This window comes from Tiliqua scincoides, chromosome 1, assembly GCF_035046505.1.
Source record: "Tiliqua scincoides isolate rTilSci1 chromosome 1, rTilSci1.hap2, whole genome shotgun sequence".
Classification (NCBI taxonomy): Eukaryota; Metazoa; Chordata; class Lepidosauria; order Squamata; family Scincidae; genus Tiliqua; species Tiliqua scincoides.
The window spans coordinates 81,204,072-81,219,206 of record NC_089821.1 but is presented as its reverse complement, the minus strand read 5'-3'; the positions used below and the strand labels follow the sequence as shown (position 1 = coordinate 81,219,206).

Genomic DNA, 15,135 nt, shown 5'->3' with positions numbered 1-15,135 from the left:
CACCCAAAAGTAATAGTCACGTCAAGGTCTACTTTTTCCAACACACTTAAATGCTCACAGCACCCTCTGGTGGTAAAAGCTTTACAACAGTTGATGCAAGTGTCCTTTTCTCTCCCTATTTTCAAGTTATGCCAAGTTCTACCCATTATTATATTATAGTCTTCAGTTAGGATAACCGTAATACCAGATTCTTGAAAAGTATATAAAATGTTTTTTACATGGATAACATATTATGTTGTTGCAGCTACTAAATCAAAGGGAGTCTTGATAGCTTTTAAGTGGGGAGAAACACTGCTTCAATTAACGGATTAGATAAAAATTCCAGATGGCTGGTATTTATTTATCAAAGGAGTTCTGGCCAGCATTAAAGTAACTTTTGGCTGTATCTATGCTCCTAATACACATTAAAATCAAGTCTTTATGGATTTAATTCAGTTATTAGATAAATGGTCTGAACATTAAGCAAATATCCACGTTTGAAGCCAAAAGTAATAGTGCAACAAGCTTTTTCCCCCAAACAACATTTTAAACTTCAAAGGTTCATGAGGGCCGAGGCCCTTGAATGAATGAAATTATGCACAGAGCATACAAATAGACCAGAAGCCATTCATGGCCATTGAAAAACACAAGATCATTTTAGTAGTCAAGTTAGTAAAGCTTCTGAAATTTCAAGTATATTTTATTTCATCATATAGTTTACACATTTGACAACTCTTAACAGAAGAAACAAAGGTCCCCAAATGTGACATGTGGTAGTGGGTTAAACAAGATGGAATGCACCTTCACCTATCTCTATCAAAGCATCCAGCAAAGAAAGGACAAGTGCATTATTTAATACCCAAGTATGTGAACCAGTATTCACATCATTGGTTCAACAGATGACTCAGACATGTTTTAGATACAGGTCTGAAATGCATCAAGTTGCGATAGAGAAATGGCTAGATGAAAGAGTAGTCAACTTTATTGTATTTAGTTCTTATGTTTGAATGCAGGTGAGAACAGTAATTAACATTTATTAAAACTATATGTTGTAGGCAATATGGAGTTAGTCTCTTCTGTTCTCATAATTTATTATGCCTGTTTGGTTCCCAAAGTGAATAGAAAAAAATCAGACAGTAATCCTAGTAATTCTATTCCTACCAAATGCCTTTTAGGAGTGCTTTCATTCAGTCACAACAGAGTAACAACAGAGTTTTAAGACCAGGAAACCAGGAAAACTGGGTGTTTGAATTCACATTGTCAAGTGTCAACAAAAGTCACAACTGCAACTTTATCAACTTCCAAATGTATCATCAGTGGCAGATTCCTTTTAAAATAATTAAACATTCACTGAAAAAGTCAACAAGAAGAACTACCTTCTCAGGCACTCTAGCTCCTAGGATTGGTTTGCTATAACAGGATTCAGCTTTTGCATTAATTTGATGCACCAACACCAATTCTCTGCAAGTAACTCTCCCATGCAGTCTTTCTATAAGCTTCTGCTTCTTCTTGGCGATTGGCCGCAGACAAGATGCCACGTCCTACAATGATGATATCTGAACCCCGGTTAGCGATCACTTCTTGAGGACTCAGGTACTTCTGCCCAAGGCCATCACCTGCAATGGATCACAAACATGCTGTATGATGCTTTTGCTTGGTCTTCAGCAGTTCCTTTTTGATAGAAATTTCAAGAAACAAACTCTGGCAAACTCTGAGAGAAATTCTCCATGCTATCAGTGGGTACATTCACACCAATATTTCTAAAACACTTTAAAGAAGCAGGCACAGAAGGGGATGGAAGCAGGAGGAGAATAGCAAGTCTTCAATACTGGCTTTGGAATACAATCTTGGGGAACACACCATCTTCCCGTTGCCTCAGGAAGCACTTTTTAAAATACAGACTTTTAAACATTCACAGCATAGCATAATGAGATTTAAAAGGTACTTAAAACACTTACACCAACTTCATCAAAGTAGCAGTTGGAGATATCCATAACGAATAAGTATTAACATTTCCAAAACTGCATCTATACATTTTGATTTTAAAAACTGAGATTTGGAGCCCAATTCTATCCAGCTTTCCAGCACTAATGCAGCTGTACCAATGGGGTGTGAGCCACTTTCTGCAGTTGAGAGACAGTCACAGAAACCTCCTCAAGGTAAGGAAAAATTTGTTCCCTTACTACAGGGCTACTCTGTAGTTGCATTGCTGCTGGAAACTCGGTTAGGATTGGCCTCTGGTCAAAAAAATGATTTTTACACATGGAAATATACTCAATTCTGCTAATGGAACAAGAAGAACATAAGAACAGCCCCACTGGATCAGGCCATAGGCCCATCTAGTCCAGCTTCCTGTATCTCACAGCAGCCAACCAAATGCCCCAGGGAGCACACCAGATAACAAGAGACCTGCATCCTGGTGCCCTCCCTTGCATCTGGCATTCTGACATAGCCCATTTCTAAAATCAGGAGGTTGCACATACACATTACGGCTTGTAACCCATAATGGATTTTTCCTCCAGAAACTTGTCCAATCCCCTTTTAAAGGCATCCCAGTCAAATGCCGTCACCACATCCTGTGGCAAGGAGTTCCACAGACCAACCACACACTGAGTAAAGAAATATTTTCTTTTGTCTGTCCTAACTCTCCCAACAGTCAATTTTAGTGGATGTCCCTAGGTTCTGGTGTTATGTGAGACATATGAATAATGAATGCCATTATCTTTCAAATTAAGGAAAATATATATGCATTTAACATTTTACCATTATTTGTCTCCTCTTAATATTGATACTAACACAACATAACCAAGGTGCTTTCTCCTGGTAGTACTACTGTGTTGCTATGTTCATTTCTTATTCCACTCTCCTCACTGCAGGGAGAGGTGAACATGCAAAGTGAAAAATGCTGGTGCTGTTTGCACATGAGTTCTCTCTCACCCAAGAGGGGGAGAGCAAAATAGAGCTAGTGTGGATATCAGAGGCTAATTCTGCTGAAAAGAGATTTCTGAGGTTTGGATTCAGGAAAAAAGTACCATCTAAACAAGACCTGTTAGGATATTATGTTAGGTGACAGCTTTGTTCAAGAGGTATCCCTGATTCAGGGCCCAATCCTATCCAATTTTCCAGAGCCTGTGCTGCTGTGCCAATAGGGGATGCACTGCATCCTGTGGAGGGGAGGCAGTCACAGAGGCCACTTCAGTATGGGAACATTTGTTCCCTTACCTCGGGGTTGCATTGTGGTTGCACTGGTGCTGGAAAGTTGGATAGGATTGGGCCCAGGCATTGCCCACTTTCAGACTGGCACTGAAGACTGTGCTGTTCTACAGAACTATTTGCAAAAGCTGCCTTTTTGAGATATTTTCTGCCATGACTGTCATTTTTATATTGCATGCAATTATGTTTTTTACAGTAAGCTGCCTTGAATGCACTTTAATATAGGAAGGTGGGAACTGAATCAGGAAGTTCAACTTAGATTGTGTTTTCATTCAATTGAGTATTAAACTTAGAATTTGTCAGCATACCTGTCAATTATATCTACTGTTCTAGTGTTTTCTGAAACGTTTTGTCCTGTCAAAGAAACTGCCAATTTGTTTCAGCTAATGAACATCAGAAAAGTTTCAAATGGATCACCCAAACAGCAGTGCTTACCTCCAGCCTGCAGCTGAACACCTGGAGTCAAGTAAAGGAATTCCGGTTTGTCACTGACTCTGGAGCCAGAAATAAAGCCCACCACAAAATCTGAGTGTTCTTCTGCCATTTTAACCTGAAAGAAACACAATTACAAAGCAATTGCGCCTTTCAGTAGCAAAATGAATCTGTGCAAATGAGATGCTGAAAGTGTCTTTTTTTTTTTTTACTCACACCACTCTTTAAAGGAAAAAATAGGTTCAAGCATGTAGACATTCAAGATCAGAAGATAAAGAATCTGGGCATCTGGATGACATATTGACGAGAATGTCAAAATCACTATATGCTTCTGTTCACAGATGTCCTTCTCTAGAATGTAAAAGTGTCTGCTCTGGGGACAAAGGCTCTTGCTCAGTGGCAGAGCTCATGCTATATCTGCAAAAAGATCCCAAGTTCAATCTCCAGCTAGCAGGATTGCCAAGGACTTCCACTTGAGATCTTGGAGAGCCGCTGCCAGCCTTGCGCAGGCAATACTAGGCTAAATGGACTGATGATCTGACGTGATGCAAGTAGTTTTTATGCCTTCCTAAGATTCCTTCCTTCACCACAAGCTGAAGCAAGGATTGGGCTTCAGTTTTATTACCCCATTCCCCTCCACATGGTACTCAAGCTCCCTCTGGTTTGCTGGAAATGACATTTGTCCAGCACCATTTGCTCCCATTGATCCTCCTCAAGCAAAAGTTTCTGCACTGCTCCTGCTCTTCTACACAAAGTGGATCCATTGTCAAATAGGCATCAAACAATACTACGCTTGCTTCCAACTAGAGAGGCTAAAAGTGGCACTTAAAAATTCAATACAAATAGTGGTCCTTCCCTGATGCCCAGCGCAAAAAAAAAACACAAGGCTGCCTTTAATAATTCTGGACCCTTCTCAACTTTGCGGAGATGAAAGTTCCAACTTACTGCAGCTTTAGTATAATCACCAGTGGCTAGTGATCCTTCTGAGCTCATCTCACCAATCAGGAGACACCCTCGTTGTAAAGGATGTCCCACTTCTTTCAGTCCTTTAACCACTCCAGGCCCAGGCACCACATGGGCATTAACAATATCTGACCAGGATGCAATTTTGAAAACACCACCTGAAAGGAAGAAAGTTGCCAGCTAAGCATTTTTTTGTGAAGCATAAAACTATCACAGTACTGGCTTTGAAACCGTTTCCCCATCTTTAGTTGTTCTGCAGAAATATTATCCAAAATCCAGCTATGTTTCCCAAACCCTGCAAAGCCATAAATTAGACAATGTCACTATCACAGTTCTAGGCTTCTGGGCTTAAGACACTTTCTTCCTCAGTACTGCATATCTTAGCCTCAGATGGGCAGCCCAATCTGAAGCTTCCTGGTGCAGTGCAGTATAATGGCACCAAAATGGCCGCTGCTGTATCCTGCGGGGGTAGGGAGGTTTCTTTGGGAGAAGGGGACAATCCCTAGACCCTGCAACAGGACTTCTCAGTAAAGCCCCAGCCCCAGCCCCTGCAATGGAGCATCTCAAGTCTGCACCAGCTAAACTGCTGGCAGACCTGAGAAGCCCCGTGTCAGGCTTCCAAAACTGACCCAGGTGATAGGATCTGATGAAGGAGGCCTCCATTGGTCCCACCCTCCTCCTGGGCCAATCCCACCCCCATTCCACCCTCCCCACAGGAACGCCACCCTCCCCTTGCCACCCAAGGTTTACCTTTGCTCTGCCAGTGGCTGGGGGTTCCTCCTCAGTACCAATAGGGTGGTGCAGGCCTCCCTGCTGGCACTGTTTACTTGAAGGGTGATGCAAACATGCCTTATGGCGCGTTTGCAACATATAGCACTGGTGCTGAGCTACAAAGCCAGTGCTGAAGCCAGATAGGATTGGGTCCTAAGTTTTATTAAGTATTTCTCTCACTTTGATGTATAGAACAACCAAAAAAAAAATACAGCACAAGAAAATCTCCCAAGGTTTCAAAATAAAGAGATAGCTGCAAATCGGTCAAATACATTTAAAAGTCTGAAATTATAAAGAAATTCATATAAAACTTTAGAGAAATGCAGCAAGTTGGTAGGTAGGAATTAAAGATAATATCACCTTCATACTGATGCTTCACAGTATTTCCAATGTCTGCAAACTTGCGGTCTTCAAATATCAAGAATTCATGCTCGTCTGCAAGCATTCTCAAATCTTGTATTACTTCAGGAGTGAAATCATCCAGAATATCAATATGAGTTTTCAAGACACAGATGGTAGGACCCAGACTAGCAGCTAGCTGGAGCAATTCTTTGGAGTTGGTTACATCAGCAGAAAGGCACAAGTTTGACTGTTTTTTCTCCATGAGCCTGAGAAGCTGAGCAGCAAGGGGATGAATGCCAGGAAGCTCAGCTCGAGTACCAAAGCTCATTTCTTTGCAAATGTGTTTTGTGGGAGCAGTGCCATTTTGCTCAGGAGGCTTGATAACATTTTCTTGGATGAATTTTTCTACCCTTATCACCATCTCAGGAGCAACTTTTTTCTGCTGCTCAAGGCTCTTGAGAATTTTAGACAAAGTACATACTGAGTGTAGGCAAATTCCATGCTTCTCCAACATTGCTTTCCCTCCTTGCTCTCTATCCAACAGCACTATGGCATCAGTCACCTTTAGCCCTTCTTTCCGAAGGACCTCTGCTGTCTCCAAGACACTTGAGCCAGTGGTAACAACATCCTCAATGATTAGACAAGTTTCTCCTGAATTGATGGTACCTTCCACAAGGCGCTTTGTACCTTTAAGAGCAAAAAGAACACATTACACTAAATCACCAATATGAAAACTTGCTAGTTCAGGTCAAAAGATAACGGCTGAAATTTAAAATAAAACTGGGCATTACACAAATTAATAAATCACTAGACCGAAACATTTACACATTGGTGTTCCAAAACAACAAGCATGTAACTTACTGTGAGATTAGCTTTTTAGATTTGCATTAAACTAAGATGCACACATCGCTCTTAGCAGAAATTGTAAAATGTGTTCATTTTCCTAGATATCTTTACAGCCTTGGATAGTCATTGCTTACAAAGCACTACTTGCAATCTCAAGTTTGCTTCTTTGTTTACCATAATCTTTAGCTTCTTTCCTCCGTATAAGCATTGGGATCTGGTTAGCTGAGCAGATGATTGTCGCTAATGGCAATGCTGTGTATGGAACACCACACACAGAGTCATACTTGATTGCAGCATCCTTTGCTGTTTGAAAGAGGAGATCGGCAACCTAAAAAATTAAAAAATTAAGACATAATTTACTAACATCGCAAGATATCAATGTATTACCAACAGTATAGGGAGCAACAGAGTACAACTCAACCTTCAAGAATGTGAGAACGCGTACCTTTCTAAGGAAGTGTCCACCATATCATACAGCAAGGAAAAAAGTCCTTTTTGTCCACTGTTATTTCAAATGGCAAGCTAGGGTGCTTACTTGCACAGCTGTTCTTTTCACTTAGATGTATTGGCAACCTTCAGTCTCGAAAGACTATGGTATCGCGCTCTGAAAGGTGGTTCTGGCACAGCGTCTAGTGTGGCTGAAAAGGCCAATCCGGGAGTGACAATCCCTTCCACACCGGGAGCAAGTGCAGTCTGTCCCTGGTCTGTCTCCCTGGCTATGGGCCTTCCTTCTTTGCCTCTTAGCCTCAGACTGTTGGCAAAGTGTCTCTTCAAACTGGGAAAGGCCATGCTGCACAGCCTGCCTCCAAGCGGGCCGCTCAGAGGCCAGGGTTTCCCACTTGTTGAGGTCCATTCCTAAGGCCTTCAGATCCCTCTTGCAGATGTCCTTGTATCGCAGCTGTGGTCTACCTGTAGGGCGCTTTCCTTGCACGAGTTCTCCATAGAGGAGATCCTTTGGGATCCGGCCATCATCCATTCTCACGACATGGCCAAGCCAACGCAGGCGTCTCTGTTTCAGCAGTGAATACATGCTAGGGATTCCAGCACGTTCCAGGACTGTGTTGTTTGGAACTTTGTCCTGCCAGGTGATGCCGAGGATGCGTCGGAGGCAGCGCATGTGGAAAGCGCTCAGTTTCTTCTCCTGTTGTGAGCGAAGAGTCCATGACTCGCTGCAGTACAGAAGTGTACTCAGGACGCAAGCTCTATAGACCTGGATCTTGGTATGTTCCATCAGCTTCTTGTTGGACCAGACTCTCTTTGTGAGTCTGGAAAACGTGGTAGCTGCTTTACCGATGCGCTTGTTTAGCTCGGTATCGAGAGAAAGAGTGTCGGAGATCGTTGAGCCAAGGTACACAAAGTCATGGACAACCTCCAGTTCATGCTCAGAGATTGTAATGCAGGGAGGTGAGTCCACATCCTGAACCATGACCTGTGTTTTCTTCAGGCTGATTGTCAGTCCAAAATCTTGGCAGGCCTTGCTAAAACGATCCATGAGCTGCTGGAGATCTTTGGCAGAGTGGGTAGTGACAGCTGCATCGTCGGCAAAGAGGAAGTCACGCAGACATTTCAGCTGGACTTTGGATTTTGCTCTCAGTCTGGAGAGGTTGAAGAGCTTTCCATCTGATCTGGTCCGGAGATAGATGCCTTCTGTTGCAGTTCCAAAGGCCTGCTTCAGCAGGACAGCGAAGAAAATCCCAAACAAGGTCGGTGCAAGAACACAGCCCTGCTTCACTCCGCTTCGGATGTCAAAAGGGTCTGATGTGGAGCCATCGAAGACAACAGTGCCCTTCATGTCCTTGTGGAAAGATCTGATGATGCTGAGGAGCCTGGGTGGACATCCAATCTTGGGGAGAATCTTGAAGAGGCCATCTCTGCTGACCAGGTCGAAAGCCTTTGTGAGATCTATGAAGGCTATAAAGAGTGGCTGTCGTTGTTCCCTGCATTTCTCCTGCAGTTGTCTAAGGGAGAATACCATATCAGTGGTGGACCTGTTGGCTCGGAATCCACACTGCGATTCTGGATAGACGCTCTCTGCAAGTACCTGGAGCCTCTTTAGTACAACTCTGCGGCGGCAGTGAAGAAGGCCAATTCTATGCTTGGGATCATTAGGAAGGGTATTGAGAACAAAACGGCTAATATTATAATGCCGTTGTACAAATCGATGGTAAGGCCACACCTGGAGTATTGTGTCCAGTTCTGGTCGCCGCATCTCAAAAAAGACATAGTGGAAATGGAAAAGGTGCAAAAGAGAGCGACTAAGCTGATTACGGGGCTGGGGCACCTTCCTTATGAGGAAAGGCTACGGCGTTTGGGCCTCTTCAGCCTAGAAAAGAGACGCTTGAGGGGGGACATGATTGAGACATACAAAATTATGCAGGGGATGGACAGAGTGGATAGGGAGATGCTCTTTACACTCTCACATAATACCAGAACCAGGGGACATCCACTAAAATTGAGTGTTGGGCGGGTTAGGACAGACAAAAGAAAATATTTCTTTACTCAGCGCGTGGTCAGTCTGTGGAACTCCTTGCCACAGGATGTGGTGCTGGCGTCTAGCCTAGACGCCTTTAAAAGGGGATTGGACGAGTTTCTGGAGGAAAAATCCATTATGGGGTACAAGCCATGATGTGTATGCGCAACCTCCTGATTTTAGGAATGGGTTAAGTCAGAATGCCAGATGTAGGGGAGAGCACCAGGACGAGGTCTCTTGTTATCTGGTGTGCTCCCTGGGGCATTTGGTGGGCCGCTGTGAGATACAGGAAGCTGGACTAGATGAGCCTATGGCCTGATCCAGTGGGGCTGTTCTTATGTTCTTATGTTCTTAACTCGGGCAAACAGCTTTCCTACAACGCTAAGGAGAGAGATGCCGCGGTAGTTGTTGCAGTCACCCCTGTCACCTTTGTTCTTGTACAGCGTGATGATGTTTGCATCCCTCATGTCTTGAGGTACTCCACCTTCTCTCCAGCAGAGACAGAGGATTTCATGCAGCTCAGTGACGATGATCTCTTTGCAGCATTTTAGGACTTCAGCAGGGATGCTGTCTTTTCCAGGTGCCTTGCCAAAAGCAAGGGAGTCCAGGGCCACGTGAAGTTCTTCTAGGGTTGGTTCACTGTCAAGCTCTTCCAGCACAGGCAGGCACTCAATGTTGTTCAGTGCTTCTTTGGTGACTACATTTTCTCTGGAATATAGCTCAGAGTAGTGCTGCACCCAGCGTTCCATCTGCTGCGCCCGATCCTGGATGACCTCGCCTGTGGCAGACTTCAGAGGGGCAATTTTCCTCTGTGTTGGACCTAGGGCCTGCTTGATACCATCATACATCCCCTTGATGTTGCCCATGTCAGCTGCTATCTGTATCTCGGAACAGAGCTGGAGCCAGTAGTCGTTAGCACATCTCCTGGCAGTCTGTTGGACTTTGCTGCGAGCAGTTCGGAGGACCTGCAGGTTGCGCTCACTGGAACAGGCCTTGTATGCTGCTTGAGCTCTCCTCTTTTCCTCTATGACTGGTGTCAACTCCTCAGAGTGGGCTTCAAACCAGTCTGCCGCCTTGTTGGTCTTCTTGCCGAATATGGACAAGGCGGTGTTGTAAACGGTATTCTTGAAATGTTCCCATCTGTTGGATGCGTTTGCGTCGGCCGGGCCTGGAAGAGATTCCTCAAGCGCTTGTGCAAATTCCTCCACTTTTCTCTGATCCCGGGTCTTGCTGGTATCAATGCGAGGTCTTCCTTCCTTTTTCGTGTGATACAGTCGCTTTGTTTGCAGTTTCACTCTGCTGCACACCAGGGAGTGGTCAGTGTCGCAGGCAGCACCATGATAACTGCGTGTGATCTTGATGCTGGGAAGGCTGGAGCGTCTGGTGAGGATCAGGTCGAGCTGGTGCCAGTGCTTTGATCTTGGATGTCTCTTAGATAGAAGGGTGATAAGACACTATCTATCTTCTATCTGGAAAGGGTGATAAGACTTCTATCTATCACTTAGATAGAAGGGTGATAAGAAGAAACAGCTTGTACCTTCTCCTCCCAGGAAGGAATCAAGTAGCCGAGACACTATACCAGATTGCAAAGTAGTAGCTTTTTAACCTATCTTCTCAACCCCATCACAATTCCTCTTCCCCAGTCTTCAAGCACCATAATAGAGAACACAAAACTACTGGCTTTTTAGTAAAGATTCAATGGTTAAGTGGTCACTGGAACCATGACTGCATTTGCAGCCCAATCCTAAGCATGTCTACTCAGAAGTAAGACCCATTAGAGTCAATGGGGCTTACTCCCAGGACAATGTGGATAGGACTGGGCTGTTAGTTATTTAGGGCAGTGGTATTCAAACTGGGGCATCACAATGCCCCAGCCTGAGGGTCCTAGTCCCTTTCCCCTTAAGGGCCAGGGGCAGCCAGGAGCTCAGGGGGGCTGCAGGGGCTTGGGTGCACTTGCCCAAGCCTCCTGCAGCCTCCCGGGTGTGCAGGGAGCCCTGCGCACCCTTCGGCAGGGCTCCCCTGGTCAGGGAAAGTGAGAGTGGGGCGATCGCGCCTCGCCTCCGCTAAACCGGAAGCGGAGCACGATCGCTCCACTTCCCCTTCTGACAGACTGCAGGGACTAGGGTGCACCCCCCAGTCCCTGCAGCAGCCATCCTTGGGTGCGGGGAGCTGGGCGCGAGTGCCTGCAGGGCTCCCCAGGTCAGGGAAAGTGAGATTGGAGAGATTGTGCTCCGCTTCCAGTTTTGCAGAGGCAGAGCCCTGTCCCTGCGTTCCCCCTGCCCCTGCTACCTCCCCCCCCCCCCGCAAGGACTTACTGCAGGTTGCAAACTCCCTGAGAGTTTGACAACTGAAGATTTAGGGGATGGATTTTTTTCTATTTCTCTTCATTACATTGTGCTTCAGATAACAGCCAACCTTTAACCAGTTCCAATCCACTTGCCGCTGTTCCCCATCTGCCCTCCATCCTGTTCCTTACCTTTGCATTTAAAGCTGTTGTGCACTGGCAACCCCTGCTCAGTAACAACATGTAGGTTTCATATGGGGCTGCAAAGCATTTCACATGCCCAACACCCATCTGAAAGCCAACTTTGTAAACTTAACACTGAGGTTACATGTGGTCTACATGAAGTTACACATGGCTGCCATGAATGCAAAACCAGCATGACATGCGCCCAGGGTTTAGACTGATGTTTGCAGTTACCCGACCAGACAATGAGGAGACCCACATACAACCCCACACTTCTTTTCCATGCTCAGGGTAACTTTTAAATCAGTTTGTGAAAATATGCCAACTTCACTGGCATTTGGAATTCTCTTCCTAGGGAGATCAGATAGACTTTTTTATGTCCATGTCCATGCTAGAAGCACTAGAGAGCTTGGGTCTCTTGGAGTTTCCAGTGCATCTCCCATTTGAGCTCGGAGCTAGGAAAGACGGCTGCCACCATGCTGACATCGCTTCCACCTATTTTCTATTACAACTGAGGAACCTGTCAAAAGCATGGTGGCCTCCATAGTGTGTGCAGAGTATGGCAACAACACGGCGACCTCTGTAAAACAGATTTCAATGAGGGGACGCCATCTTGCCATTTTTCAATTAGCCTCGCTGGAAGCATGTGAGCAGCAGGCTGGAAATATCATTTCTGTATTTTTCTAGGTCAGTTGTTTCTCAATGTTTGTCCTTCACTGTACCATTTCACATGGTCCACCTATTTGAAACAGCACTGGAAGTAACTGGTGATTACATCATCACACATGTTCTGCACGTGAGCTGCAGGTGCTTGGGCGCCTCACATGGCGGTGGCACTTTTGGAAGGACTCCAGCCTCACCTGCCTCCGCACCCACCACATGCCCCTTCTGTCTGCAGCCACTCCAGTTGGCAGTAGTGAACAAAAAAAAAAATCAGGCAGCGATTTCACGTTTCATGACTTATTACTAAAAGGCACCCAGAGACCTCGTAAGTCAAAAGACAGGATAAGAATAACGTCCATATAATACACGCTTCCTCTACGTTTTTCCCTGCTGTATCACTTCACATGGTCTACCTATCGAAAGTGCCACCAGAAGTGGTACAGCACCACCAGTTACTTCTGGTTGGGAAGCCAGATACGACATGACAAACACTAGTAAGAGGCTCAGGGTGGATGGGAGGACTTTTTTGAGCATGCAAGAAGTGTGCTTTGGAGCTCTGCCTGCCAAGCTGAGCTTCCTACCGATGTTTGTTGTGTCACTGGTCTTGCTGCTGGGCAAGTAGCACACAAGTACCACCAGCGGTATCTGCACCACTGGTTGAGAAACACTGATATAGCATGATCAACAAGGTCGCTCATAGTGACTGACATCCGAGGGGAGCAAGTCATGAAGACAGATGTCTGAGGGGAGAAAACAACAGCCTTGTAAGGTTGACCGCTGTTAGAACCCCATCACGCCACCCCCACCTCAGTCTTCCGACCCATCCGACCCATCGAGAGCCACGCTTGAGAGCTGCGAACCTAACTTCAATAGAGCAATAAAGTCACTGGTGGCGATTGACATTTGAGGAGAGTGTGAGCCCAACCCTATGCCTGTCTACTCAGAAGTAAGTCCCATTCTAGTCAATGGGCTTACTCCCAGGAAAGTGTGGGCAGGAGGGTTGCCTTGGAGCCCAACCCTATGCATGTCTACTCAGAAGTAAGTCAAATTCCAGTCAATGGGCTTACTCCCAGGAAAGTGTGGGTAGGATTGTGGTCTGACAGCCCAATTCTATCCACACTTTCCTGGGAGTAAGCCCCACTGACTCGAATGGGACTTACTTTTGAGTAGACACACCTAGGCTTGTGCCCTAAGGCTGCAATCCTGTCCACACTTTCCTGGGAGTAAGCCCCACTGACTAGAATGGGACTTACTTCTGAGTAGACGTGCACAGGATTGGTTTCCAAGTCACTAGCACAGACACCTGAAGGGAGCGAACAACAGCCCCCCCCCCCGCACCTTGGTGAGCAGCGCCGGGTGCGAGACGATGGCGCGCAGGTCCACGTAGACCGGGGAGACGAGGCCGCTCTTGAGCACGAAGTCCCCGAAGCGCAGAGCCTGCACGCCGTGCAGCTCGCAGGCCAGCCGCTCCATGCTCCCGAGCACGGCCGCCGCGTGATGACGTCGAAGGAGGAAAGCCGCGCCGAGGCCTCGCCGGGTCGCGAGAGGAGTGGGCGGAGCGCAGGGCCGCTGAGGCTGGGAGAGGCTCGAGCGCGCTTGAAGTGAATCCTCACGGGGTGGACTCGGCCGTTGAACGCAGCGGCACCGGCGCCGTCCAGAAGGAAGCGGCTCTGCCCAGTCACCTGACGGAACGGGTCCGGAACGGGGCCCCGCGCAGCGGCACAGCTGCCGTGGACCGGAGCTCCCCTCGTGGAACTGCCAGCCACGAGCCTGGACACGCCCCCAGGAAGCCCCGCTGCGTGCAGGGAGTCGCTCCAGCCCGTGCACGTCTCCTCAGAAGTCAGTCCCAGTGCGGTGTATGGGGCTGGACTGCAGCCTCAGGCACGAGCCTACGCCTGTCTACTCAGAAGGAAGCCCCATGACAGTCAGTGGGGCTTACTCCCAGGGAAGTGTGGACAGGACTGCAGCCTTAGGCACAAGCCTTTTATTTATATATCTATATAGATATAAGATTATGTGTGTGTGTGTATGCATATATATATATATATTAAGATATCTCATAGATATATTGATTATTCAGCCTAGAAAAGAGGCCTGAGGGGGGACATGATTGAGACATACAAAATTATGGAGGGGATGGACAGAGTGGATAGAGAGATGCTTTTTACACTCTCACATAACACCGGAACCAGGGGACAGCCATTAAAATTGAGTGCTGGGAGAGTTAGAACAGACAAAAGAAAATATTTCTTTACTCAGTGTGTGGTTGGTCTGTGGAACTCCTTGCCACAGGATGGCCTGGACGCCTTTAAAAGGGGATTGGACAAGTTTCTGGAGGAAAAATCCATTACGGGTTACAAGCCATGATGTGCATGTACAACCTCCTGATTTTAGAAATGGGCTATGTCAGATGCAAGGAAGGGCACCAGGATGCAGGTCTCTTGTTATGTATTCATAACTGGCTTCCTCCTTTCAAGAAGGCAATACAACTCTTTTGTGTGGTGGTTGTCACAGTACACACCTTTGCATATCTACTTGGAAGTAAGCCCCACTGACTTCAGTGGAACTTACTCCCAAAGTACATGTGTTTAGGATTACAGCCTAACACAGCTAAAATTTTTGGAGTGAATGCACTAATATTCTTATGGTCACCTGGTTTTTGTTTAATTTGCCCATATTAAATAGTTCAGCAGTAATCTGAATGGGTGCATTCAGTCCCAGGTGGCCTACAAATGAATTGCAATGTTGGAATCTTGTCATATGTGCCTTGGGTGGAGCTATGCTGAAGCTGTTCCTTAGGGTCCAATCCTATCCAACTTTCCAGCATGGATACAACCATGCCAATGGGGTGTATGCTGCATCCTGCAGTGGTAGGACAGTCACAGAGGCCTTCTCAAGGTAAGGGAGCATTTGTTCCCTTACCATGAGGCTGCATCAGTGCTGGAAAGTTGGATAGAATTGGGCCCTTACTCGGCACAGGAGGAACCTG

The 15,135-nt window shown here is 46.2% G+C and overlaps 1 protein-coding gene across 1 annotated transcript; it reads right to left on the bottom strand.

The window, feature by feature from the left end:
• Positions 1-658: 658 nt before the first annotated feature.
• Positions 659-13,858, bottom strand: UMPS (uridine monophosphate synthetase). Its single transcript, XM_066611818.1, has 6 exons — positions 13,485-13,858; positions 6,721-6,874; positions 5,719-6,387; positions 4,570-4,745; positions 3,628-3,742; positions 659-1,595 (listed from the first exon to the last, which is right to left on the bottom strand). Exons 1-6 carry the CDS (start codon positions 13,617-13,619, stop codon positions 1,414-1,416), a joined length of 1,431 nt encoding a protein of 476 aa, XP_066467915.1. The 5' UTR covers positions 13,620-13,858; the 3' UTR covers positions 659-1,413.
• Positions 13,859-15,135: the final 1,277 nt, after the last annotated feature.